The sequence below is a fragment of the Eupeodes corollae genome, chromosome 1 (assembly GCF_945859685.1).
Source record: "Eupeodes corollae chromosome 1, idEupCoro1.1, whole genome shotgun sequence".
In the NCBI taxonomy this organism is placed as follows: Eukaryota; Metazoa; Arthropoda; class Insecta; order Diptera; family Syrphidae; genus Eupeodes; species Eupeodes corollae.
The window spans coordinates 115,444,852-115,472,309 of NC_079147.1; the positions used below are offsets into that span (position 1 = coordinate 115,444,852).

General features: G+C 30.1%; 2 protein-coding genes across 4 annotated transcripts; both read right to left on the minus strand.

The window, feature by feature from the left end:
* Positions 1-28: 28 nt before the first annotated feature.
* LOC129938790 (solute carrier family 23 member 1) lies at positions 29-16,937 on the minus strand. Of its 2 annotated transcripts, none has more exons than XM_056046546.1 (9): positions 16,548-16,937; positions 5,878-6,497; positions 5,693-5,813; positions 5,452-5,626; positions 5,315-5,395; positions 865-1,004; positions 436-805; positions 258-378; positions 29-186 (listed from the first exon to the last, which is right to left on the minus strand). In XM_056046546.1, the coding sequence occupies exons 1-9, from the start codon at positions 16,566-16,568 to the stop codon at positions 126-128; spliced, it is 1,710 nt and encodes a 569-aa protein (XP_055902521.1). In that variant the 5' UTR covers positions 16,569-16,937; the 3' UTR covers positions 29-125. The 2 variants fall into 2 exon arrangements, with proteins under 2 accessions (XP_055902521.1, XP_055902520.1); XM_056046545.1 differs by having other exon boundaries at positions 16,611-16,934.
* An 8,749-nt stretch (positions 16,938-25,686) lies between these two features.
* LOC129939467 (leukocyte receptor cluster member 1 homolog) lies at positions 25,687-27,458 on the minus strand. 2 transcript variants are annotated; one of them, XR_008780543.1, is made up of 4 exons: positions 27,307-27,458; positions 27,153-27,252; positions 26,188-27,082; positions 25,687-26,092 (listed from the first exon to the last, which is right to left on the minus strand). XR_008780543.1 is itself a non-coding variant. In XM_056047490.1 (3 exons), exons 1-3 carry the CDS (start codon positions 27,327-27,329, stop codon positions 26,312-26,314), a joined length of 894 nt encoding a protein of 297 aa, XP_055903465.1. In that variant the 5' UTR covers positions 27,330-27,458; the 3' UTR covers positions 26,155-26,311. The 2 variants fall into 2 exon arrangements, 1 of the variants encoding a protein (XP_055903465.1); XM_056047490.1 differs by lacking the exon at positions 25,687-26,092 and having other exon boundaries at positions 26,155-27,082.

Consider the following 27,458-nt stretch of genomic DNA (forward strand, 5'->3'; position numbering starts at 1 on the left):
TTCCTAGTGACTTACAAATCTCAGCTAATAAATTTTATTCTTAAATCTTTTATTTTTTGTAAAACAAAATATACTTAAGTACAAATGGATCTATTACTAAAAAACAAATTTAGGCAGCTCGAAATCTAGTTCTGCTTCTTCAATTTGTATGTGGGAAGGAATGGAACATAATATGTCCATTTCCATCTGAAATTGCAACAAAAGAATTTTTTTTAAATAATTATATAGATATTAATATAGTGTCGTGAGAATATTACTTCTTTAGTAAACTCATTCCATAGGGGAAATCATAGTCAGGTGAGTGTTCTGTCTTTTCTTCATCACCACCTAGTGGCATTTCATTGGCCCATTGAATCAAACCACGCTCTTCGGGTGTACCTAAATAATAATAAATTAAGATAAAACTGTTTTGATTGAAATTGTAATAAATCAAACCTGGAATTATATTGTCTAAGAAACATCCCAACAGACCACCCACCAAAATGGTTGTTCCAAGCAAAACGGACAGAGTTGAATCCAATGTATCATTACCAGTTTTGATAACCCCCGGATGTTGTTGAATCCAACGACATAACACCATTGGGAAGAACATTGAAAGACCAAGGATATATAAATTTCGTGCCGATCTTAGATCTACATATTGCAAAGTAGAAAGTCCAAATGCAGTAATCATGCCGAACATCACACAAAAAATTCCTCCCACAACCGGATCAGGTATCATAATAAAAACTGCTCCAAATTTCCCAATTATACCCTGAAGGAGCATTATGACTGCAGCCCATTGAATAACTCTACGACTTCCAACCTAGATATATAGGTTACAAAGTTCATAACATGGGATATAAACAAACCTTGAAATAATACCTTCGTGACTCCAATAGCACCGACGTTTTCACCAAATGTATTGGTTCCATTGCCAGCGCCCCACAGACCAGCTAACATGGTACCAAGACCTTCTGTACCAATTCCTCTGTTTATAGCATGCAATGGAGGTGAGTCGGCTCCTAAAATATTAAAAATTGCATTATTATAGAAACTTGAAATTCATTAAGTGCACAAAAAATAGTTGTAAAAATACTGAGTTCAAATTCATTTTGATCATCAAAAAGGCTAAGGTTTACGAAGTTCTTTGTATTTATTCAATTTGGTTGTATTATTGATATGAAAGTTAATTTTAATTCTTGAAAATTAAGATATAAATTTAAAACTTATGGTTAATTGAAAACAACTCTGGGCTAGGTGGCACAATTTTTAGATTTCACTGAAACTAATAATATTTAACCGCAAAATAAAACAAATTTCTTTCCTTCCGGCTTAGATGCATTATATTTAAATACATCAAATCTAATCTAATCATGCTCTGGAACCAGAACTAAAAAGAAATTCGTTCTACGGATAGCAACAAAAAGTTTGATATCTTTCTTCAAAATTAATCTTTGTTTGTCCCAAAATTTGGTGTGTGTCAGAATTTTAGTTACGACTGAAACTATGCTCATTTTTTTCTATCGTATATAGTACGAAAATTCTCCGACGGGATCTATGATAAAGCTGTAGAGGTCTTATTAGCGGTTACATGGAATAAGATCGAGTTTAGTACAAAATCAACTCAGTTATGTACATAGTTCTACATTTTTGAACATTACAACTTAAAATAAAAGAATTGGGTTGTTTTTTTTACAAAAAATAAAAACCTAAAACTTGGTAAAAATTAATTTTCAACTAAAATATCTTTTACAAATTTAAAATATTAACTTCAAACTAATATTATTTTCAAGAAAATATTGTATTCGACATTCAATAATATTTTTATAAAAATCCGACAGTTAATTTTTCTTCATAAAAATTTAAATGATTTCATTTTGTGCTTGATTTTCTTAGAAACTTCCAATCTGTATTTGTCCAAGCAGCCCCGTGGAGAGGGGGAAAAGGGATGAAACGCCTCCGGGCCCAGAATTTTCTAGTGGCCCGTAGAATTGAAAGCAATGAGGACAGTGTTTTTTTTTTCAATAAACTCTACATTCATCATCAACATTCCTATTCCCACTTCTTTTTAGGGGCCCGAGCCCCGAACAATTAAAATCATTCATGCTTTCGCAGTCGGTTATCTACCATAATCAATCAGTCAAAAGCTTGCCTTGTTTGATTCAACGTACATTTCAAATTCATTTTATTTTGAAAATTGTGCCCCAAGTCATATTTTAAACAAAAATCCGAATGCCGTGTATTCACCATGTGCAATTCACAGCCTTAACTTTTGTGGAGTCGATTCAACTGAATTTTGTACTGACGCAATCACATTTTTTGGTGTTGTTCAAAACTGTTTCAACTTGTTTAGCAGCAGTGCCCAACATTATGAACTTCTTAAAAAAAATGTGCCCGGATCCCTTTACAAACTTTCCGATATAAGATGGTCAGCTAGAATTGAGGCAGTGAAACCATTTGCAAATCATCTGAAAAACTTTAGAACATCATTAAAAGCCTTAAGTGATATTAATTTAACTGCTGAAGCTCGAAGAGATGTAAACGGCGTTTTAAAATATATGCTCAAATGATGTCGTCGATTAGGTGCAAGGTTCTTAGCGATTTAAATGAAAGAAGTATCATTCTTCAAGCCAGAAACATGACTATTAACGTTGAAATTCGAAATCTCGACAACTTGATCTTAGATTTGAACTTCATTCGAAACGGATGTTATTAAATTTTATCTTAATGCAAAGCATTTGCTACTTGATTTGGGGGATTTTCCAGAATCGTTTCCATCTAACCGAAAAAGGCAATTAAAGAGACATTTTGGAGAAAATCGAGAAGCCGGAGAGCAAATTCAAACAGACGTAGAAATACATTTTAAGAAAAACAACTTTTGATTCAATTTTATCTGGAATTTCTCGTCGGTATACGATACAAAATTTGTATGCTGCATTTTCATTTTTATGGCAGTTTTCAACAATGGACTAAAATGAGATTAAAAACTCCGCTATAAGGTTCATCTAAAAGTATAACTCGCATGTGTCCAAGAGTTAAAAGAAGAAATAATTCATCTGAAACACATTTGTGAAGCAAACCTTCAGCTCTAAGCTTTTTGTTCCTAGAACTTGGAGACGATTTTCCCCAACATTTGTGTTGCTCTCCTTGTGTTTTTCACTATACTGACAACTTTTTTAACAAAACACGAAAACCTGCATACATATATTGTTATGATCATTTTATTAAAGTTTTAAGAAAAACAAATCGATAGACGGGAGTGGGTCGCATCGCAGCCACTTTTTTAAATTGATATGGTAAAAAAACAAGGTCTAGGGACCTTAAACCGTAGAGAAATGTCAACATTTTTAATTCGTCAAATCAGACCCATTACAATAGCTTCCTATGCGAATTTAAAAATACTACACCAAATCGGTTAATATACTGATTTTTGACTCGAATATCTGAAGAATAAGTGACGGTATTCAATTTAGAACTATTTGATACACCCTAACAAATGTTGTTGTTGACATAAGGTAATTTTCTGGGAAAAATCGAATCAGCATTATTTTTTAAGAAATAAAAACCTTAACAAGTGTTAAAAATTGGTAAAAATTGATAAAAATTGGGTTTTGCATAAAATACCTGGGGAACAAAAGGGAAATCAAATCCAATTGAAAACTTTTGTAACAAAAAAAAAAACCTCCAAAACAACTTAGAACTTACAAATGTTTTCCCCTTAAGATTTCGAGAATAAAGAAAAATATGGAATTACACCTCTTTTTATTTTACACAAAATGTTGTTATTAATATTAAGGTGAACATTTAAAAATATCGACGGGCACGAATGGTAAGCTAAATTCTGTTTCGGTGTTATTTCTTTCTGACAAAATGAAATAAGGCCTATAATTGATGAAAACCGGCAACACAGCTTCATTTCCCTTTTGCCTAAAGCAAGTATGACTAAATAAAGAGTTTTTAAGCCACAAATTTGGTGCAAAACTGTGTCACAAGTCATAAACGTCATTTATCATTGAATTTTGTTTTCGAGGATTTTTTGAGAATTTTTGGTGTATTCTTCTAGTTTCCAAATTGGTGTGAATCATTTAATTAGGTTTGGGCTTACTTGAGATGTAAGCGAAGTAACTAACGTCACGAAGACTTATAAAGTAATGTACTTTATCACATATTTTCTGTTCAGGAATCGATGCGTAAAGCGATTCTAAGCAGTAATAAATTATATTTCTACAGCATGATCAGATAAATATTTCCTACATCTTAATCGGTTATCAGCCTATATATCTTCATAGCAAACGTGTTAATAATCTTTTTGGCATTTAAATATCTATAATGACATGCGAAAGTTTGTACATTGTACATACCAACGAACAATTTGTTATTTGACTTTATTTTTATGGGGCTGTTACTTTTATTTGTTTGGTTCGTCTATAAATTTATAGAGTAAATATAAAATACAATTATTTTGCTATGCATGCCGTAAGAAATTGAAGTGTTATTCAACCTAAACTTCATTTGTTGGATAGCACATGTAAAAAAAAAATAAAACAAAAATAAAACAAAAGAAACACACACAATAAATTATTCTGCATTAAAACGGTGGTTTGTTGTAACGTTAAAAAAACTTCAGTACATTTGAAATAATAGTATTTGTAGCACTACAAAATTCCAACAAAATAATAATGTTTGTAGAATTACATAATTCAAGCGAATTGTAGTTGCAATACATTTTCATTGGAAAAACTAGAAGTTGCTGTTTTTTAATGCAATTATAGTACTAGTATAAAATCGATGCACAGATATTGTGCAACAGTCAATTGAGAACTATTGTCCAGTAATTTACAACTCTCAACCATTTCTGTTTGCGAATAATGTTGACAGAAACGGATGGGACCTACAATTTTAAAGCTGAATCCGAATGGCATATTTAAGAAAGCAGGTTTCATGACAAGAGGCAGTACCCGTAAAAAAAATGTATGTATCACAAGCAGGGATTGAACCGAAGACTTCTGGTCCTACGACCTATAACCGTCGCACCACGGGTACTTTTTAGCTTTATAGGTATAAGATAAAACGACGACGTTAGTACAAAATGAAATTTTTAATTTTTTGGAAAAGTTATTGAAAAATCTCTTACACGGTCACTTTTAAAATGTTCATGTGGAACTTGCTGCAGGTATGTTTTTTGCGTAGGTACGTTATGTTCCAGTTTTATTTCTTGTGATATTTTATTTAGCATTTACCATTTAATAGTTTTATTTTAACAACCTTAATTATGTACTCTTAATATGTGCACTTGAGCAATTTATGTACTGTAATGTAATTTTTTACTTACCACTCATTTGTGAAACTGTTGGATAGTAGCTAATGGACTCCACTGTACACGCAAGGACACCAGCCATCATTCCCAAGACGCCTTGAACACAAACAATCAACAACAAATAAAGAATAGCAAACAAAATTATGTTTTACCTGAAAGCGTAACGGTAGGAATTCCAAACTGTCCAGGATAAGGAACATAAAACCAAGAAGCATCTGCAAGAACTTTGATACGTACATCTGTCCTTGCAGGATGTCCTTCTTCAAAAACACCTGTTAGCGTAAGAACACCACATAAGCCCCACATAATGGCTATTGTTAGAAGAACCTTTAATGTTTAGGTTATAAAAATAATACATGGCTTCACATCGATATATTCACTCCGTTAACTTACAGGAAACAGCTTAAAAAGGTGAAACTGACGAACTTCAAGACCAGAACCCTTTCTGTATGCCACAATAGGAACACTTATATTGACCATTATTTGGGAGAATAACGTTAACATACCTGTTGTTCTTTATATTAAAGTATTATTAGAGACAACATTCATTTTAATATGTATTTAAAGTATATAAGTACCCCACTGCAATACCCCAATGTTTTGACGCTGAAGAGGCTGCATGTTCAAACAACGTTAGGCCCACTAACGAAACCGTAGGGACGATTGTCAGAGGTGTGACATATTTGAGTATTTTCCCCACCAATCCCGTGTAACCAATAAATACTTGAAGTAATGCCGATATTGCGATTGCACCTGACAGTTCTCGCATGCGTACCTGCCACAATTCTTGCTTATCATCATCATCCATTTGTTTGAATTCATCAGCAGGTGGGCACTTCCATTGAGGCAAGGATAAGATAGCCAATGTTGGTACAAGGAAAGAAATTGTTCCACCTTGGACAATGGGTAAGCGGACACCCCAAGTCGCCTGAAACATTGTCACAATGCCTGTCACAAATATCATCGTCGAAATTATAACACCTCGATTTGGATCTTCATCAGACATGCATAAGGCAGGTGTCAGGATAAATGGAATCGATACTATAGCACCAATCATTGTGAGGTAGTGTTGAAAGGCTAGAAAAATACTCAAATACCATGGTGGATTGTCGTTTATTCCATATAGAAGCTTTGGGGGCTCGGGTGTTGTTCGGTGATGAACCGTATCGGTGTTAGATTTGTGGTGGTTCCCATCGATCTTAAAATACAATAAATTAATTTATCGGAAAATAACATTACACAATTTATTTTATTTCACGCAAAATATGGCAACTAATAAATTATCACATAATAAATTAAAATCAACAATACTTTCAATGAATTTAATGTCTTCTATTCAAATGCGCAATAATGAGATGAACCTTTCAATCATTTTATTATAATTAATTATAGTTAAGGGAAACTTGATTTTAGTTCTTATTATTACGTAACCAAAATGTATTGCTATCTACAGTGGTGAAACAATGGAGAAGGGTAGGCCATGTAAGTCACGATATATATAATCGATTGAAATAAACTAACTCAATTCAAATCCTAAAAAAAATTGAAATGAGATAATTTTCAAACAAATTAATAAGAAAAACGCACAAGGATAAAATGATTGCTAATAATATGAGATTAGATTATAAGATTAGATCATCAAAAATTTCATATATTTTATTTTTGGTATTCTTCTCTTTAAATATTTTTCGGGCTTCGTTAGGACAACTCTATGCCACCGGCTCAGGAAGAGGAGGTTAGAATAGAACCCGTAGATATTAAGAAACGAATACGATTTTGTTTTTTTTTTTAAATCAACGGACAACAACCTAATGTTTCTTTTTAAATTTGATGCAATAAATCATCCCCCCACATCAAACTTTATTGCTAGATCAAACTTTAGAATCCGATTTGATGACGTTAAAAAGTTTGATTGTAAATATGTATTCCATCAATTAGTGTATGGTTGATTCTAATAATAGACAGACAAATATATTTCAATAATAAGTAATTGAAGTTAATTGGATTGCAATGTGCGAACCCTTATGCCAGTAATTGAAAATGAAAATATAATAATTAGAGATTAACATATATATAAGAAATATAAACAAAGAAACAGTAGTGCTTTTCAACACTTTAATTAATTCATATTTAAAGACATATTCTAAACCCAAGATATGTTTTGGGATATTTAGATAAGTTACAAAAATCAATAGCGAAGCCCCAAAAAGATTAAGAATAGTACTGATATCTGATGTATTCCTAGTTTAACGAATTTTTTCCAATTTTGCTTTCTATTTTTTTTATGAAAAAACTGACTATTGGATTTTTATAAAAAATTTACTTAATTTCGAAAACAATATTTTCTGTAAGATGAAATTAGTTTGAGTCCAATAGTTTTAATTTTTGAAAAGATGTTTAAGTCGGAAATCAATTTTAACCAAGTTTTAGTTATGTTTTTTATACTTTGTCATTTCCATCTTTCCCAAAAATTTTACTGAATGTTGAAAACCATATATTTTATAAGATACAATTAGTTTAAACGCAATATCGTAAATTTTAACTTCCCATGAAGTTATTGTAATGGGTCCAATTTGTCAAATTGAAAATTTTGACATTTCTCGACGGTTCAAGGTCCCTAGAGTCGAAATAAAAGATTTTTAGAAAGATGGCTGTGCATGCGTGTGTAGCTCATGAACGTCCATAGCTCATGAACCAGAAGACATATCGACTTCTACAGATAATAATGCAGAAAGATGCAGAAAGCGCTCTCAAGAAAATTGCGTGGGTGGTTTTTTTACCATAGCAGTTTGAAAAAAAGGTGAACATTTTGGTTAACCCTAAATATCTAACGAAGTAATGAAGCTAGAGACTTGAATTAAATTTTATATTATACACTGTAACATAATAAAAAACCAATATATTTTTGGAAAAAAAAAACAATTAACTGTTCTTTTTATAAATCAAAAAAAAAAAAAAAAAAAAACAGAAAAAAAAATCTGTCACCTCAAAAATTTTACGAATAGAAAATTATTTCATCTCCAAACAATTTTGTGCAACGAAATTTTGAGAAAATTCTAATCTTGAGAAAATTCTAATCGACAGTTTTTTTTTACAAAAAATAAAAACCTAAAAAAAACAATACTTAAAGTTGATAAAAATTGAATTTCGCATCAAATATCTGTTCAAAAAATTTTAGATAATTTTCAACTAATTTGAACATAGAAAAAATATTGTTTTGAACATTTGGATAAATTTTGACAAAAATCGAATTGGCAGTTTTTCTTACAAAACACAAAAACTTAAAAGAAAATTGAACAAAAGTTCGTAAAAATTGATTTTCGACACAAATTTCTTTTAAAAAATTTGAGATTATTACTTCAAATTAATTTTAACTTATAAGAAATATTGTTTTCAACATTCTGAAAAATTTTGAGAAAAATAGAATCGACAGTTTTTTTTACAAAAACTAAAAACATTAACAAATTAATTAATAAAAGTTGGTAAAAATTGATTTTCTATCCAATATAAACAAATAAAACCATAACGAAAAAAAAACAATACTAAACTTTGTAGAAATGTATTTACGACTCAAAAAGCTTTTAAAAATTAAAAATATTGTCCTTAAACTTTTTTATTTCACAGAAAATATTGTTTTCAATGTTCAGTAGTTTTTTTTATAAAAATCCAACAGTCTGTTTTTTCATAAAAAAAAATAAAATGTACGCAAATTTGGTAAAAATTGATGTTCGGTTCTTTATATCTCTTAAATTAATTTCATTCATCCAATTTGCAAAAAATTAAGAAATGTTCGGTTCTTGATATCTCTCAAATTAATTTCATTCATCCAATTTGCAAAAAATTAAGAAATGCCTCTTGTTTTCAATTAAAAATCTATTTAACAAAACTAGATTTTCAGACTAAACTATTTCTTTATGTGAAAAATTGTTGGTAATTTTAAAATTTCAAAGAATAATTCAACTGACAACTTTTTTAACCCAAGACGAAAACTTACAAACTTTTATCAGTGTGGGTCGCACCCCAGCCTCTTTTTTTTTAAAAAAGTCGAAGATTAATTTCTATCAACTTTTAGTAATGTTTTTTTAGGTTTCTATATATATAAGTTGCTAGACTTATTGGTTCGTGAGATATGTTTGGTTAACCAGAATTTTCACTTTTTTCTTAAATTGCTATGGTAAAAAACCATCCACTTAATTTTCTTGAGAGTCCTTTCTGCATTATGTATTATCTGTATAAGAAAATTTATTTGAAGTTTATATCTCTATTGGTTCTTAAGATATGATCGACGTACACACCGAGTTAAATCTCGAGAGCAACTCTCGGGAAACTGTTCATTTGAGAGCCAATTTTTAGAAGTTTTGCTATCGCGAGCTCTCTGCTTTAAAATTGAGAGTTTTCTTGCTGAGAGTACTCTCATAATCGTGTCCACTTGATAGATTTCTTCTGCTAGCATATTATCGGACAATATTTTTTAATTTTAAAAGAGCTATTTGAGTCGAAAGTAAATTTTTACCAAGTTTTGTTTTTTTAGGTTTTTATTTTTTGCAAAAAAACTGTTAAATAGATTTTTCTCAAAATGTTACCGAATGTTGAAAACAGTATTTTTTATATTTATTTATTATTTATAAAAAAACTATCAATTCGATTTATTTCAAAATTTGTTAAAAGAAATATGTTAAAAACGTTATTCTTCTTTGCATAAAATTGTTTTGTATATAGAATCATTTTTTAATCGTACAATTTTAAACCGTTAATTGTTTTTTTTTATAAAATATATGTACTTGTTTGGAATCACGTTAAAATTTATAAAATAAAATTTAATTCAAGTCTCAAGCGTTTTTGGTTCGTGAGATATTTGGGGTTAACCAACATTTCTGTAGTCGATATCTTTACTAGTTTTTGAGCTATGGACGACGAAAAAACATCGGACGTACGAACGAACGTACACACGCACGCACAGTCATCGTTCTTAAAATCTTTTATTTCGACTCAAGGGATCTTAAAAAGTCGAGAAATGTCAAAAATTTTAATTTTACAAATCGCACCCATTACAATAACTTAAAAATGTGTATTCAAATCAAATTTATATGCAAAAAAAAGTCAAAGTTTGCACTGCTTTGACATGTTTACTCTCGACAGCTACTCGCAGAATACGAACTGTGTTGGTATTCCGCGAGCTTATCTCGGATAGTGGTAAACACATGTGTCCACTTTCAAAAAGATCGAATGTCGAGAGTAATTAGTCAACTCTCCGCGAGCTACTCCCCAGACTATGACCACTTACGAGATCGCTCTCGAGAGCAGCTTGAGAGCGACTTGCAGCACGTTTACATTCAAATGGAAACCCACCTTTAGACAATACTTTGGAGACTCTCGATAATAAACTTTTTTTTATATTTAACTAATTGTATTACCTTTCTATTGTTAATCAACTATTCTTTCTTTTTCATTTAATTTATCATAAAGTAATTTTGCATTTTGTTTGTATTAGTTTTTGAATCTTTCTTTGGCAATGTTAATCAGTTTTTTTTTACTGAACATCATGAACATTTTTAAATAGTATGTTAATACTGAAACTTGCGCTATCTTAAAAGATATTGTATCTTATTGTGTAAGATAATTCGATCAAAATAAACAAACAAATATTTATATAATTTTATATATAAAGACAAAATTACTATAAACTGTATCTTCTTATTCTTCTTTATTTTTTGTTAACAAAGATTGTAAGTTAAAAAATAAACCAGAACTCAGATAATTTGGTCTTTAATAGAATAAAGGATCCATTTCAAATAATTTTTTAAATTCTACATGGGTATATATTATGTATTCACAAACTTCAGAAATAATTATATACCCATCATGTATAGTTTGCCATAGCTGGATATATAGTCTATACATTTTATTTACTTCAACAACAACATGATATGTTTTGTTTAAATAAACGGTATATTTTGTATTAAAATCGTAATCATAAATTTTAATTTATTGCTTAAAGGCATATTAATAAAAGATTTCATCACTTATTACTACATACCAGTTCAGATTTATGATAACTATACTAAAAAATTGAGCCATTAAATATAATTACGATGATTTGCAATGCAAAAAGCTCAGTTACTTATTTATTTGTTTTTTTTTTTCACCACGTTAACGCCCTCATTGCTTTTGAAGTTAATTGGTTAACATAATTGTTTGTCGAGAATAAATTTAAGGAAGTAAAGGTTTTTAAATTATTACCTTTATAAGTTATTTCTTTCTTGACTGCGGAGGGTTTAAAAAATTCGAAGTAGTTTTTGACTACAAAATTTGAGTTCTTTTAAATGTCTTTGTTTTAAAACGATTTTGTGAATTCGATAATGAAAACTAAACATGCAGACATGCAAAGTTTGTATGAACAATATAACAATTACAAATGTACATTCTCTAAAGAGAGATTTTACAGTATGCCTACAGTGTTGGACAGAGAACTATCAGTTAATACTTCGGTTTAGTAAAAATCCTATTACTAGTTGACAAAAAATTTTTAAAAACTTTTCATACTCTCACTAACTATGCTGTATAAACCTCTGATCTTTGGAAATTTGCAGTTATTTACACATAATTATGTATTACTCCATAAAATTAGATCGCCATTATAAATAAAAAATAAATTATATTGCGTTACAGTATTTTGAGAATTTGGGCCTAGTGACTTACGACTTTTAACCATTCCTGTGTGCGTGTAATCTTTTTAGGGATGGAAGTGGCAGTTTTAAGCCGAATCCGAACGGCTATTTTGAGAAAGCACTTTTCATGACAAGAATTACTCTTGGAAAATTTGTCAATTCCTCGCAATAGGCAGTACCAGTGCAAACAACTTTAGATGGCACAGGCAGAGATTGAACCCAAGACCTCTCGCATGACAGTCCAACGCACACACCATCATGCCACGGGTATTAAAGTTTATTTGGCCGGAGAACCAACACAATTTGTTGAAATTGTGTGTAAATTGTAAAATAACTGTAATATTGTAAAGAAAGTTTTTCTAGAGGTTGTAAAGTACAATTTTAAATATTATTTCTCTAGATGGGCCGACAACAGTCTTGAACACTTATCTCAGAAAAATCATCAAAGCCATGAAAAAACAAATCAAGAAATTCCAAACCTAGTGAGACGGTCAAGAAATTTAGTCTACAATGCCAATAGATTTATGAAACTCATGACACGTCCAATGACATCCGAAGAAACCCGCCACCAAAAAAGACAATTTCTGCTAATGATAGAATACTGGCTGCTTATGCAAAAAGAATCCGTTTGTGACATAAGCTGAAATTCCAGATAAAGTGCATAAACACCATGAATATCATTAGGCAGCAGAACAATCCATAGAAGAATGTGCCGTGAAATGAGGCCAAGTGAAATAAGACCAACTTTTAAAACTTGCACTTTACAAAAATGCAATAATACCAATTTTCAGCAGTTGGTCATATTGTACTCTGTCAAAGTAAAATAAGGTTAAACTATTATGAGGTGTGTTAGGGGGCAGCATTCCCTTGCCTGGGCATAGGATTTGGGCCAGGTTGAGGTTGGGCCGGGGTTGAGTGTATACAAAGTTTCTTTGCATTAATGACAAACCACAAGTTGACCAAATTTGGCTTTATTCCACTTTGTTTAAGTTTAATAAAACCAAGTGTTGAAAAATGGCTTTATTACACTTTGTAAAAGTGAAATAAGGCCAATTCTTGCAATTTGGCCTCAATTCTTTTGATATATTTTATCTAGACTAACGTTCGCTACAGAATACGCTATTATTTTGGAGTCCATGTTTAACCGTTTGGGCTCCGATGGAAAACGTTTTTTTGTTGCTATTTTCTTCAATTATCATTATTTTTTATTAAGTTTGCTCAACATTAAATACAAAAAATTTCAATTAATTACGTTTCAAAAACAAGCAAAAATAATAATCTGGCTTATTTGGAATCTTATTTTGTATTAATTCTCTGTCCAGCACTGTACAGAATTAATTTGGGTATATCCGGTGATGGGACTTTGAAAAATTAAAGTTGTGGTAAATAGCCCAAAAAAAGGTGATAGAAAGGTGGTAAAAAAACAAAACAAAATCAGTCCATTCAAATTAGTGTTATAATCACATATCTTGCTCACAACCGATAAAATAATTATTTTATTTAAGAACCATCTTTGAATTGGTATTGCGCTACTATGTGGTAAACAATAAAGTTATAACATGTACAATGACAAGTTTTCGAAAATTAGATCCCTCTTTCAATTTCTTAAGAAAAATCCGCTGTTGTATAATGTCATCATTCTTGAAACTTTCTATTATTTTAAACTCGCTTATGAGTTTTCTCCACTCAACATTAAGCAGTTCAATGTTTGCAGCGTCTCCCGGAAAATATGAGTCTTGGCATTGTTCCAGCAATTACTTTTTCCGGATCCAAATATTTGAATACATTAACTTTTTCGTTACTAAAAGTAAATCGTAGTTGAATTTGTACACATAACTCAACATAATAGCTGCAAATAACTTTTCCTAATTCCATGATTTTATTTTAAGCAATTTCATTTTCTAGTATACATATATTCTTCAAAATGTAACCCAAAATACATTTGAGAGTATGGCAACTAGTTTTCTGGATTTTTAACATCGGTATTTATGTCAATATTTTCCTGTTTTGTGAAATTTTTAATTAAGTTCAACTTAAAAGATTTCATACTTTTGACTAAGTGGTGGATTGGTGTTATCTCAGATTGTAATATTCTGTTCAAGTCGTTAATTATTTTTAAATTTAAGACAATAAAACTCAAATAATGTTTTGTATTTTCTAGAAAATTGAAAATTCTGGTAGCCTTAGGATAATGCTCTTCAAATAAACTTAAAATGAAAAAATAAAATAAAATAAGGAGTTCCACTGCTCTAAATACTATATTTCTGAGTTTGACAAACTTTTTAAATTTGATGTTAATCGACACCAAGTGCCTTCTGAAAGTTTATTAAATCTTTTTGTTTTTTTGATCTATGACAGTTGTAAAAATATATGTCCCACAAAGATTTTCCAATATGTCTATACAGCAATACAATGATATAATAGTCAAATTATTTTGGTTGTAGATTTCGGGTTGGAGGTGGTAGAATTTCAGAAACAAAAAAATTTGGTAGAAATACCACTTAAGTGGTAGAAGTCACTAATATCGAAACACTTCTTCTATTCTCAACACTTATAATCAAAGGCATAGGTTATATTTGTCAATATATGTATATATTTTTCCATAAATGGATGAAGTTTCAGCTACCCATGTTCGTTCTACACGATCACAAAAAAAATATTTTGAATGAAATAAATTTAACAAATTCATTCCTTATAATTTTAGAGGCATTGACGAGGTGTTCCCCGATTGGAATTTCTGATGTTGATTGTAGATAAGTCATTTAAAAAATGTGCATTAATTATATTTTATGTGTTCAATGTTTTACTTATAACAATGTACTGACTAGAACAATTACTCAATTGATCAATTTACATTTTTGGAAAGTTTATAATAAATATAATGGTGTATGATTTTGCCGACTATACAATTTTCATTTGTAATTAATTGAGTGTAAATGGTTAACAAGAAGATGAATTGATTAAGGATCATTAATATTTATGAGTTGAGATAATATCAATTATTTTTTATTACATTTTTATAAAAGAAAAACAAACAAATTGTAAATAATAATCAATTATTCGTTTTTGATATAAAAAGGGTCGTGTAGAAATTAGATATGGCTGTTTTCATATAGTTTGTATAATTTAGTGTGGGTAAATTTAAAATTATCGAATTCATTAACATACATTTATTTTATATTTTAAATATACATATGATCGTGTACTATACGTTTCGTAATTCTAACACGCGAAGCTGCTTATTATCTATAGCTAATGCTATAGTCCGGAGTCGACCTATACATACCTGGGCCCCAACCGAACAAGCAAATTTAGCTTCTTAAAGCTATTTCGGTTCTACGCTGAATATACATTATCCTTAGACGAAATCATTTAAGCTTCTGAAAATTCAATGGTCTATCTTAATAAAAGATTTTTAGAGAGATGTCTAAGGGTGCGTGTGTACGTATGTATGTGCGTAGTTCCGTCCGTTCGGGAAACTTTTTTCGTCTTCCATATTTTAAGAACCAGTGGAGATATCGCCATCAAATAAATGTTGTTATACAGTTAATAATGCAGAAGGGATTCTCAAAATTTGAGTTGGCGGTTTTTGTATCATATCAATTTTAAAAAAGTGACAATTTTGGTTAACCCACAATATCTCACGAACCAATAACGATAGCGACTTTAATTGAATTTTATATTATATATCGTGAAGTGATACCAAATTAATAAAATTTTGAAAAAAAATTCAACTAATGGTTTTTTTATAAATCAAAAAATTGAAAAGTAATAATTGTCACCTCAAATATTTTACAAACAAAAAAACGATCTATCGCCAAAATAGTTTTCAGACATTCAGAATTTTTTTTATAAAAATCCGATAGTCAGTTTTTTTTTTCAAAAAAATTAAGATCTATAAAAAATAGTACACAAAATTGATTTGATAATGAATTAATTTTCGGTTCTCGATATCTCGTGTATAAAAAAGAAATGGACTGAAAATCTCGTTAACAAAAATAGATCTTGAAATCAATTTTTCAGTTATTTTCCAAGAAAAATTCAACTGACATCTTTTTTTAACAAAACACGAAAGCCTACAAAAACAACACAAAGAAACTGATACGAAATGGGTTTCGACTCAAGTAGAAATAAGAAAAAATATTGACTTCAAATTATTTATCTGACACAAAATATTGTTATGAGTTAAAGTTTTAAACAAATTGACAGATAGACAGACCAATCAAGTATTTAAAGTTCTAAAAAAGTAAAAGTGACTTTTACATACATATGCATGTATGTATGTAGTTATTAATTTATAATTTACGTTGTTTATACATGCATCCATATGTGAAATGTTCATTCATATAGGAAGATTTAAAGATCGCGAAAAATCAATTAGGTAAGTGTGCTGACCTTCAAAACTGTAAGAGCAATGCAACAACAATAATTTTGTTAGTAATTATGAACACATGTTTAAAAACGAAAATTATAATTAGAGTAAAATAAAATAAAGCGTCCAAAAAGAAATAACAAAAAGCCATGATTTGCAAATGACACAAATAAAAATAAAATAAAAAAAATTAACTATTTAGTCGTACTTCTGTTTGATTGATCTTCATAACTTAAGAATTCATAAGGAAAGACAGATTTCAAAAACTCACAGGATTTGTCGAGGAGACACTATTGAGTTCCATTGTTTCAACAGGATATTTCAAATTTAATTATGACACTTAAAAAGGACTCTCAGCAGTAAATTTGCAACATATATGAACTTAAATTAAACACAAAAGTTGAACACAAAATCGAAATGTCATGCCCGTGGTCCTCTCAGTCACGGCGTCAAAATTTCTTCTGAGAGTTGTACAGATTTCCGAATTCGACTACCCACAGCACGTGCTTTCACCAGACTACCGAGCAAACATTCATTATTCTTTATTGCTCTTGTCTTGTCGATATTTCCCTTCTATGATCTCTTTACATCACAAGGCGGGTGAGAAAAACTACTGTCAGAACTCGAAGCGTATAGCTTGTTTCCTATCGAACTATAAGTTATTTCTTGGCAAAAAAGACCATCGATTACAATAGGAAAAGTTTGTGGTAATCTAAGTACTTGATTTGCCATTGTTTTGATTATTATTTAAATACATCAGACCTAACATACACAGCGAACTAAGTATATTAGGGTGGTTCGTATTTTAATGATCACACTAAACAAATTAAAATGGCTAATTAATTACTTTTTGTATCTAATCCTTCGTGTTCATATTTGAAATGAGAAATTATTAGGTGGCTATTTGATAATACTTTTACAAATTTTGTTTAGATCTAGCAAAAAATATAATTTTATTGGAAGTTTTGAATTATGATCATTCTCATAATTTTGTTATCGTAAGTTGTTATCAATTATTTCACATTTTTTAAATTACCCTCAGGTTATAAAAACTGTTCAAAGTATAATACTTTATGTATTTAATTGTATATATATCCAGCACATAATTGTATCTTTTATCTTTTTTACGCGCGGTGAAGCTTTACGTTTTAAGGAAATATTCCTTTTTATAGTCGATGTGCACTCAAAAAAAGGATGTTTCCACTACACCAATAACAACAGTTCAAATGCACTAGGTACGTACAAAATAATTCTTTTCTTGTTATGCACTTCCACTGCTGCAAGCCAACGTCAGCTCCACATTGCGATCTGACAGAAAAGCTAACTTGAGTGCATTCAAATATGTTGCACCGCTGCTTCGCCGTGTGTAGTGTGATGGGCCTACGAAAGTGGATAGCTTAGCTATCGCACAACGCATAAAAATGTGTCGATACCTCGTTGTTCTCAGGAATAAGGACTGTCTTACGTCACATTATGGCTTATTTTGCATTTGGATCAACAAATAAAGTAAAGCTCGCATAACAACTGAATTCAGCTGACTACTATTTGGTGCGCTCTTTAGTCCGGAGGTGTGATTTAGCCTTACTTCTTCGAAAACGACAATGGAACGACCACCACCGTCAATTCGGAACTCTATGAGCACATGATGACCGACTTTTTTTGCCTGCTTTTGAACAATACGATTTGAAAAATATGTGGTTTCCACGAGACGGTGGGCAGGTTCAGACGACATGAGGGACTTAAAAGTAAGGCAAGTTTCTAGTATCCGATTGGCCAAAAAATTACATTCCAATTAAGGCAACTTTAATGGAAAGTTTACTGGAAAGTTAGCCAAGAAAAATCTCCCTAACTAACAAGTCAAGTCTACTTCTATAAAAATGACAGTTGATAATGTTTTTTCACTGAACTGAAAATTATTTTTTATTACTCCATGATATCATTTTGGAAAATAAACAACTAATATTTCCTTACAATACAAAATACAAATCGTGATGGACTTGTAGCTTGCCTAAGTAGTCTTTTGTAGACAGTAATTTGTTGGTACTTTTTGTACTATAAACCGAACGTAGAGGTTTGAGAAGTAAAGTTCTAAATTTGAAATTCATGACACTTAAAAAACAAACTAGTGGCCTTGGTCAAAATTTACGTTCAAAAAATGAAGTTGACTGCAAATGAAGTCCCTTATGTTGTATGAACCTGGCCGGTGCCACATGCCTCACAACTCGACCGAATATGGCTTTGTTGCTAGAGACAATTCCTGGACGCGTAATTTCTCGTCGTGGCGATATCAACTGGCCACCAAGATAATGCGATTTGACACCGCTGGACTTTTTTTTGTGGGGCTACGCGAAAAACCGTGTTTATGCAGATAAATCCATCAGCCCTTTCATGAATTCCATCGTAATCGAAAATTTTTACGAATCCCGAAAAACTGTATCATGAAATCCGTTCGTAATGCAAAATTGTATGAGATTTTCCACTACGAACGGATTTCATGATACAGTTTTTCGGGATTCGTATAAATGTCCGATTACGATGGAATTCATGATAGGGCTGATTAACTCTTGAGCACTTAAAAACCAATATTCGTCAAGTAGTGATTGAGATACTGCCCAATATATGTCAAAAAATGGTCGAAAACTACCTCAAAAGATTCGATGCTTGCAACAATTCGTGTGGTAATGTCAACGTTCAAACTTTATAATAAAGTCTTTTCAGTAAACTTGTAACAGTACATATATGTTACAAGTTTACTGAATTTACTTAGAAATTGACTAAATATTTACAAATTCGCAAGTTTAAACAGGACACTTGTACAAATTTTTTAATTTATATTTTTCATAATTTGCAAATGACTTTTTCGATATAATCTCCACTTCCTACCGCTTATTCAATAGAAATCCTTATCGCGCAAAAATTGATGATTTTTTATTGTAAACAACCTGCGAATTAGTAATCACACACTGCGTGTTTATGTTCGAATTACACGCTAATCTGTTGTCACAAATTTGTGTCATATACTCGTAACTAAACTGCTGAACTATTTAATATGCTTCTCTTAATTATCAAAAAAATTATATAACTTATTTATAAAAATACCTTAGATAAAAACCTCAGGTTTTTATTATTCAATGTCACGACATATTAATATTAAAGTATAACAAAAATAAAATAAATAAATAGTGATAAATAAGTAAATTATTTTCTTTCCGATGGACCACTCTTATGTATATATGTATGTAAATACTTATATGCAGTTTGTTGTAGATATAAATAAATTAACAGCATTCGACAAATTGCAATTTAATTATTTATTTTTGAGAGTAGATAGTTGAGATGGTTTCAACTTGTCTTCCCAAATAGCTTTACATACAAAAGAGATGAGACAAACAGAATTGAGCGAAAATTTTAATTTAAACAAAATGTATGTACTATTGTATTCATGTACATATGACAAGTTACTTTATCAACCTTATGATTAGTTTAAACTGAAAAATATTATTAACTTCCCATAGGAAGTTATTGTAATCGGTCGAATAAGAAATATTGACGTTTTGTCGACATTCAAAGGTTCCTAGAATCTTAATAAAAGATTTTTAGAGAGATGCCTGTGTAGGCGTCCGTGCTTGCGTACGTTCGGGAAAGGGCTCTCAAACATTTTTTTTTTTTTAATTTTGGTTAACCCAAACTATCTCACAAACCAATTACGCTAGCGACTTATAAAATTAAATTTTTTATTATATATTGTGACGTGATAACAAACTACTGAAAGTTTGAAAAAATTCAATTAACGGTTTTTGTATATAAAAAAAAAATAAAATGCACGACTGGGTCGCACGAACTTGCTCTTGTATGCAAATGGTCTGTTTAAAAAAATATCTATATGAGATTTAAAAATATACATACCTGTATAATACGTTTGTCTTCAAAGATATAAATGCCATATGATTTGTCAAAAAACCGAGTGATTCATCCCAAGACACAACTCATCCTAGGACATTCATCCCGAAAATGAAAAATACTTGTAAGCATACTTAACTAAACAATTGTTTGCGTATTCAACTAGTTCGTTCAAAGCTTTTTCCTTTGGAAAGTTTTATTTAATAATTTCATATTAAAAGAAGCAGGATGGAAAAGAAATTATCTGAAAATAAGAAAGGGGCAGAACATGTAGGTATGTTTCAATTGTGTAGTTAGGTGGGTGTCTAAAACGGATATAGAATAGTTCATTTGCTTTATGCAGATAGATAGATAAAGACATGTTTATGATGATAATGAAGGAATGTTTTTGGTGGTAGAAGGTTCTTACTACAATCCAACCACATTCCCTTTTTCTTACAAGCTTTCAGCTTAAACATGGAGTTATTACGATCAGTTTAATTAGTTTGCTAAAGTTAAAAAAACAAGCATACGAACAGGTACAAGAAATTGCTATTTATGTGTTTTTTACAGTCAGGCTCTTGTGCGTTTTGGATTTTAGTTACAAAGTGTCACATAAGCAAAGCAGTAATTGTAGAGGTTGTAGGTAATACCTATATTGGTATAATGTATATACGTAGAACAAGTGATTCTAATAGAAAATACATATACTCTTTCTGGCCCGTTTCTTTAACTTCTATTAAGTATTTATTCTTTTATATAGGCGAAGGCAAGTAAAATATGTGTGAAACAACCTTTGTCTTAAAGAATAATATTTTTAAATCATAAATACAATGGTACCAATGTAGTGGCGCTAGACGGCCTTTATAGGTATTTACAATAGTTATAGTTATAAAAATAGATAAATGTGTACCAAATGCATTAATCTGGATAAAAGATAGGAATATAATTAAAATTTTGTCAAAATAATGCGCTCATGCACAGGATTTGATTTGGTGAGATGGAAGGGGGTTACATTTAACACAGCTAAAGAAATTAAAAAAAAAAAACTTTTTTAAGATTCAAAATTTTTACTTAAAAATAAGTTTGTCTTCAAAAATTTTAATGCCATTTTATAAATCAAAAACCCTTGATTTAATTTTTTTTTTTTGAAAATCGTTAGAGAGGTATTTTTTTAATTAATTTTGTGTATATAAAATTTTTCAATTTTGTTCTAAAAATAGTTTTGATATGGAGTTGTTAAGTGATTTTAAATATACGCATTTGAATTTCGTAAAAAAATGTTGACCTGTTTTTGAGATATACAGTTTTGAAAAATACAAATTCAATATTTTTTTAAAAATCCAAACAATAAAAAATTGCACTTTTGATGATCAAATTTTGTTAAAGCAATAAAAATTATTGAAATCAATACATAAGTTGCTGTGAAAATTTAAAAACAAAATAACGGTTCTATGTGCGTTACCTTTTCTAAGCAATACAAAAATATGTTTTTCTTATTAAAATAAGCCAAGTTAAAAAATAAAATTTTAGAGAAAATTTTAAAAATTCGATCGGTTTGTTTTTGAGAAAATTTTAATATTCGTTTTTTGACCAAACAAAGTTTATGGGGTCCACTGTTAGTTTTGACCTTCAAAAAATGAAAAAAAAAGCTTAACGCGAATTTGCTCAAAACCTTATCTTCCAAATTTGACTTCGACCCAATGGTTTAGGCTGTAGGAGCGTGGACAGACAGACAAAACAGTCCGGACGGAATCGTGGGACCTACTTTTTTCGACTTCTCATGTTTGATTAAGATCTCGGGTTCGAAATTTTGCACAAATTCAAGACTTGCCATATAGCTCCTATATGTCGCAAGTAAAAAACTGAACAAAAATAAATTTCACCTCGAATATTTTACAAACAACATAATTTTATTCCCAAAATAATTGTATGCAAGGAAGAATAACGTTTTTTACATCTGGTAAAATTTTGAGAAGAATTGACAGTTTTTGTTATAAAAAATAAAAACCTAAAAAAACGTTACTAAAAGTTGATAAAAGTGATTTTCGGCTCAAACATCTTTTTTAAAATTTAAGATATTGGCTTCAAACTTATTTTATCTTGTAGAAAATATTGTTTTTAATATTCAGTAAAATTTTTACAAAAAATAGAACAATAAGTTTTATCACACAAATTAAAATCTAGAAGAAATAGTACGTAAAATGGATAAAAAACGATATTCGATTCTCGATACAAATGAAGGTATTGACTTCAAAATGATTTCATTCTGTGCTAAATTTGATAAGAAAAATCCAATCTGTATTTATTTATAAAAGAAATAAAAACTAATGCCACTAAAATTGGTACCGTAACATGGGCTTACTTTGCCCGGCGATGGTAACTTTGCGCCACTGACGAAAAGAGTTAGTTTCTTGATTTTTGTTTTGGGGTTACTTTGCCCCTGGAGCCAACAGTACCTACTTCACGCAGCCACTTGATGTGGCACTTTTCCGGCCATTAAAAATAGCTTGGGGAAAAGTGTTGGCAGAATGGAAGGGCAATTCCGACGGGCGTCGTACAAACATTCAAAAGGAAAACTTTCCACCATTATTATCTAAAATGATGAAAATAATTTGGTATAACGCTGAATCTGATCTGATTTTAAGAAATTCGGAATATTTCCTCTGAATGTGGAAGAAGTTTTAAGCCGCATTCCAAGAAATACCTAATAATTGGTTTTCGACTAAAAACTTCGTTAGCAAAAATAGGTTTTAAAATCAAACTATTTCATTATATAGAAAATATTGTTGGTAATTAAGTTCAATTTACAACACGAAAACCTACTAAAACAACAACAAACTGATAAGGAATGATTTTCGACTCAAGAATTTTTAAAAAAAGAGGCTGGGATGCGACCAGCACTGATAACTTCAAATCCCGTCTGTCGATTTGTCTTGTTTAAAAGTTCGTCTATATGTACTCGTATCAATTTTTACCAAATTTTGCGTACCATTTTTCGTAGATTTTATTTTTTTATGAAAAAACGGACTGTTGGATTTTTATATAAACATAACTGAATATCGAACAATATTTTCTGTGAAATAAAATAAGTTTGAAGCCAATATTTTTAATTTTTGAAAAGCTATTTGAGTCGAAAGTAAATTTTTTTACCAAGTTTTAGAGTTTTATTTTTTGTAAAAAATACTGTCAATTCGATTTTTTTCAAAATTGTATCGAATGTTGAAAACAATATTTCTTATAAGACAAAATTAGCTTGAAGCCAATATTTCAAATTTTTGTAAAGATATTTAAGTCGAAAATCAATTTTTACCAACTTTTGTTAAGTTTTTTTTAGGTTTTTAATTTTTGTAAAAAAATGTCAATTCGATTTTTCTCAACATTTGTCAGAATGTTGAAAACAATATTTCTTATAAGAAGTTTGAAGCCTAAATTTCAAGTTTTTGAAAAGATATTTGAATCGATATTCAATTTTTACCAACTTCGAGTAATATTTCTTTTAAATTTTTATTTTTTATAAAAAAAAACTGTCAATTCGATTTTTCTAAAAATTTGATCATATGTTAAAAACATTATTCTTCGTTGCACAAAATTATTTTGGAGATGAAATCATATTTCAGTCGTAAAATTTTGGAGGTGACAAATTTTGTTCAGTTTTTTTGATTTATAAAAAAAAACGTTAAATGGTTTTTTTTCAAAAATATACTTCTTTAATATCACGTTACAATATATTATATAAAACTTAATTCAAGTCTCTAGCGTTTTGGTTCGTAAGATATTTAGGGTTAACCAAAATGTTTACCTTTTTTCAAACTGCTATGGTAAAAAAAACCACCCACGCAATTTTCTTGAGAGTCCTTTCTTCATCTTTCTGCCTTTTTATCTGTACAACAAAATTTATTTGAAGTCGATATCTCTTCTGGTTCATAAGCTATGGACGACGAAAAAAACGGACGTACGGATGTACGAACGTACGTACACGCACGCACAGACATCTTTCTAAAAATCTTTTATTTCGACTCTAGGGACCTTGAAACGTCGAGAAATATAAAAAATTTCAATTTGACAAATCGGACCCATTACAATAACTTCCTATGGTAAGTTAATAAGGAAAGATTTTGACTTTAAATTTATTTATCTCACACAGAATATTGTTATGAATATTATAAAAGTTTAACAAATACTTTCCACAAATGGTTATAATTGTACTATTGTTAATAATACATAAAATAAACACCTATTTATATTTTACAAATATTTTACAAGTGGATAATATAATTTGTATGCAAAAAAAGGACAGTCGCTTGCTTTAAGTTTAAGCATTTTAGGGTGTGTTCCTGAGGTCATGTTTCTGTGCAAAGCAAATATTATATTTCTGTTCATACTTCATAAGATTTGTAATTAAAATTAATTGTGTTATTATTAAATACATAATAAAAATGACAGTGGATAAATGTATGATCAAGGTTTGGACCTCGAATATAAGTCGTAAACTGTTGGGGCTTTATGCAGTTCATAGCAAAACGTGATGAGGAGTTTTTTTACCTTACAATTTAATATCGGTCAAATTGAGTTTAGAACTATACCTTACTAGCGTTACCACTTTACTTTAATTGAAGTAGATCTACTTCTTTTTTTCAAATAAATTAAAAATCTACTTCCTGCTTGGCACCACCATCAAAATATTTAAATCTACTTCATTTTTAAGTTAAGGTTTTCGATCTACTTCAATTATAATAAAAATAGAATGAATCTAGTCCTCTTTTCTCCTTATCACTCTTGTGTGTAGTCTTATAACATTCCAGAGAATTAAAAATCGCTTGAGTATTTGCATTTGCGGTGAGGTTCCGTTGTATGTAATGTATTCTAGTTTAACCCTTTTGCATTTTTACTTTCGACATAAAGGACCTGTATTTCAAGTTTTGCATTCGTAAACAAATTCGAGATTTTAATCAAACATGACATTACGATGGTAGAGAAGTCGAAAAAAAGTGGGTCCCCCGATTTTTTCGGTTTGTCTGTATGTCTTTCCTGTTTTTTTGTTTACTTTCAAACTAAAAATAACAGTAGTCCCAATACAAATTTGTACAGTCAAAAATCGATAGTTCGAATTTTTCAAAAACAAACCGATGGTTTTTTTTAAATTCTTGCTAAAATTTGTGTTCTTAGATTGGCTTCTTTCAATATAAAAAAATATTTGTATATTGCACCAGAGGGGTACCTCAGATAAAACCGTTATTTTGTTTTTAAGTTTTTCAAGAACTAAACTATTTTGAATTAAAAATAAAAATATTACCTTTTTTCGAAATTTGATATCTTGGAAATGGGTCATCATTTTTTACAAAATTGAAATGCAAGATGAACCAGTCGTGCATTTTATTTCTTTTCTGTTTGTTAATGTTATTCGTGTTAAGTTGTGCTCTAGTGTTATTTTGAATTTGATTTTGTGTTTTCAATATGAAAATGTGGTTTTCAATATGAAAAGACATTTTCAAGTTGTCCAAAAACAAAGGTAAAAGGTTTGTTGATGTACTGAAATTGTGTTACGATTACAATAACTATTTCTTGTAGAACTCGTCCTTTGCAATCAAAATATCCTAGTCATTTCATTTAACCAACACGAGCCCAATCTTTGCGTTTTCGTTACCAACAACCAAGAATTAATTTAAGAAATGTCACATTAACATATTGAATTATATGATATGAAGGCTTAAATAATTCTATTTTTTTTTTTTTTTGTGAAATAATGTAATTTAAAAATATGTGGAATAATATGAAAAAGTTAATTTTTGAAATCTACTTACATTTTCCCAATCGACTTCACTTTTTTCCTAAAAACTACTTCCACTTTATTTAGAATTGGTAACGCTGTACCTTAGTAGATCAATATTTGGATAGCGTAAACGTTTTACACGAAAGTCACAATAATGTAAAGATTGATATTTAATTTATTTGAGGCATATACCTACATTTTTATTTTTAGAATTAATCCTTCTAATGACAATACAAATAATCAAATAAACGTCACTGATTTTATATGGTAGATCATTCTAGACAACTTAACCATTCCAATTACTTCCAGTTTATTTTGTTTTAGGCCATATTCTGTTTTGCTAATTGTGGATTAAATTGGCTGTTGTATTTTTGAACTATTCGAGGGATGCCACGAACTTCGTCTACAGTCTTAGGTTTTTCAACTTTCGGACATAAGAGTTCTTCCTGGCGAGCTCGTTCTCGCGCTTCGCGTTTGAGTCTTTCCCTTCTTAACCTATCTATAAGTTCTTTCTTATGAGACTCTTCCTCATCGATTTTTTTCTGGTTGTCGACGTGTTTATCATCTTTCTTGTTTTTTATTTTCATCTTTTTTTCCTTTTTATGTTTTTTTAACTTTTTTGATTTGTGTAGTTTTTTTAATGCAGTTTCATTTATAAGTGGATCCGTTTCCGAATCTGCTTTTGCAATTTTATTGAATTTCTCTTCTGGCAATAGTTTCTTTATCAAAGTGAGTGGATCATGAAGGTATTTTGTTTTTAAATCCTTTTCAACTACTTCAATTTCACCGACTTCTGTTCGTTTTGGTGGGTTTTCGTACCAGCTACGAAGTTTTAACGCCTCATTGGTATCCTGACCTAAATATGTAAGATATCCTATTTGTTTCTCATACTTTTCTCGTTCTTCTTTCTTTTCTTTTTCGTGCTCCTTATTTACAGTTTTAATATGTGACTGAAAATCTGAGAAAAGATCAACATGCCCATCGGGTGTGGTAATTGTTCCTGTTGCACCATAGTCGGGTTTTGATGTAGAGTCACAGTTGGTTACTGGGTTTGCTTTGGATCTTAACACATTTAATCGGGCTTCACTCTCCTATTGATTGCATTTATATTATTGCAGGTGTTTTCACACATTTTTTTTAAAGAATATTTTTAATACTAACCGCATATTCCTGTTTTTGAATACGTTCACGCTCCTTTTCAGCAGCCTCAGCTTCATCTCGTCTCACTCGAGCGATATTATCCTTGGTACGGACATGCCATCTTTAAGAGAAAATATGTTATATCGATTCTGAAAAGAAAACACAATTTTCTTGCCTTTTTTTTGGTAAAATGTTCATATTGCCGCACGCATAAACCTGTGTTGTTATGAATAAATAAAAATAATCAAAATATTTTATTTGTTTTGGTTTTATTTTGGACTTTGAAGTAGAAGAAAAAGTTAACAGATTTGGTTGTCAAATTAAGAT

Bases quoted from the DNA above. Each gene is read 5' to 3' on its own strand.
- LOC129938790 (XM_056046545.1), bottom strand. From the start codon at position 16,643: ATGGAACTCAATAGTGTCTCCTCGACAAATCCT. The intron at 6,498-16,610 runs GTGAGTTTTTGA...TTGTATTTTAAG, and splicing joins GTGTCTCCTCGACAAATCCT to ATCGATGGGAACCACCACAA. The intron at 806-864 runs GTATTATTTCAA...CTATATATCTAG, and splicing joins GTGCTATTGGAGTCACGAAG to GTTGGAAGTCGTAGAGTTAT.
- LOC129939467 (XM_056047490.1), bottom strand. From the start codon at position 27,329: ATGAACATTTTACCAAAAAAAAG. The intron at 27,253-27,306 runs GCAAGAAAATTG...TTTCTCTTAAAG, and splicing joins AACATTTTACCAAAAAAAAG to ATGGCATGTCCGTACCAAGG. The intron at 27,083-27,152 runs GTTAGTATTAAA...TGCAATCAATAG, and splicing joins TTCAAAAACAGGAATATGCG to GAGAGTGAAGCCCGATTAAA.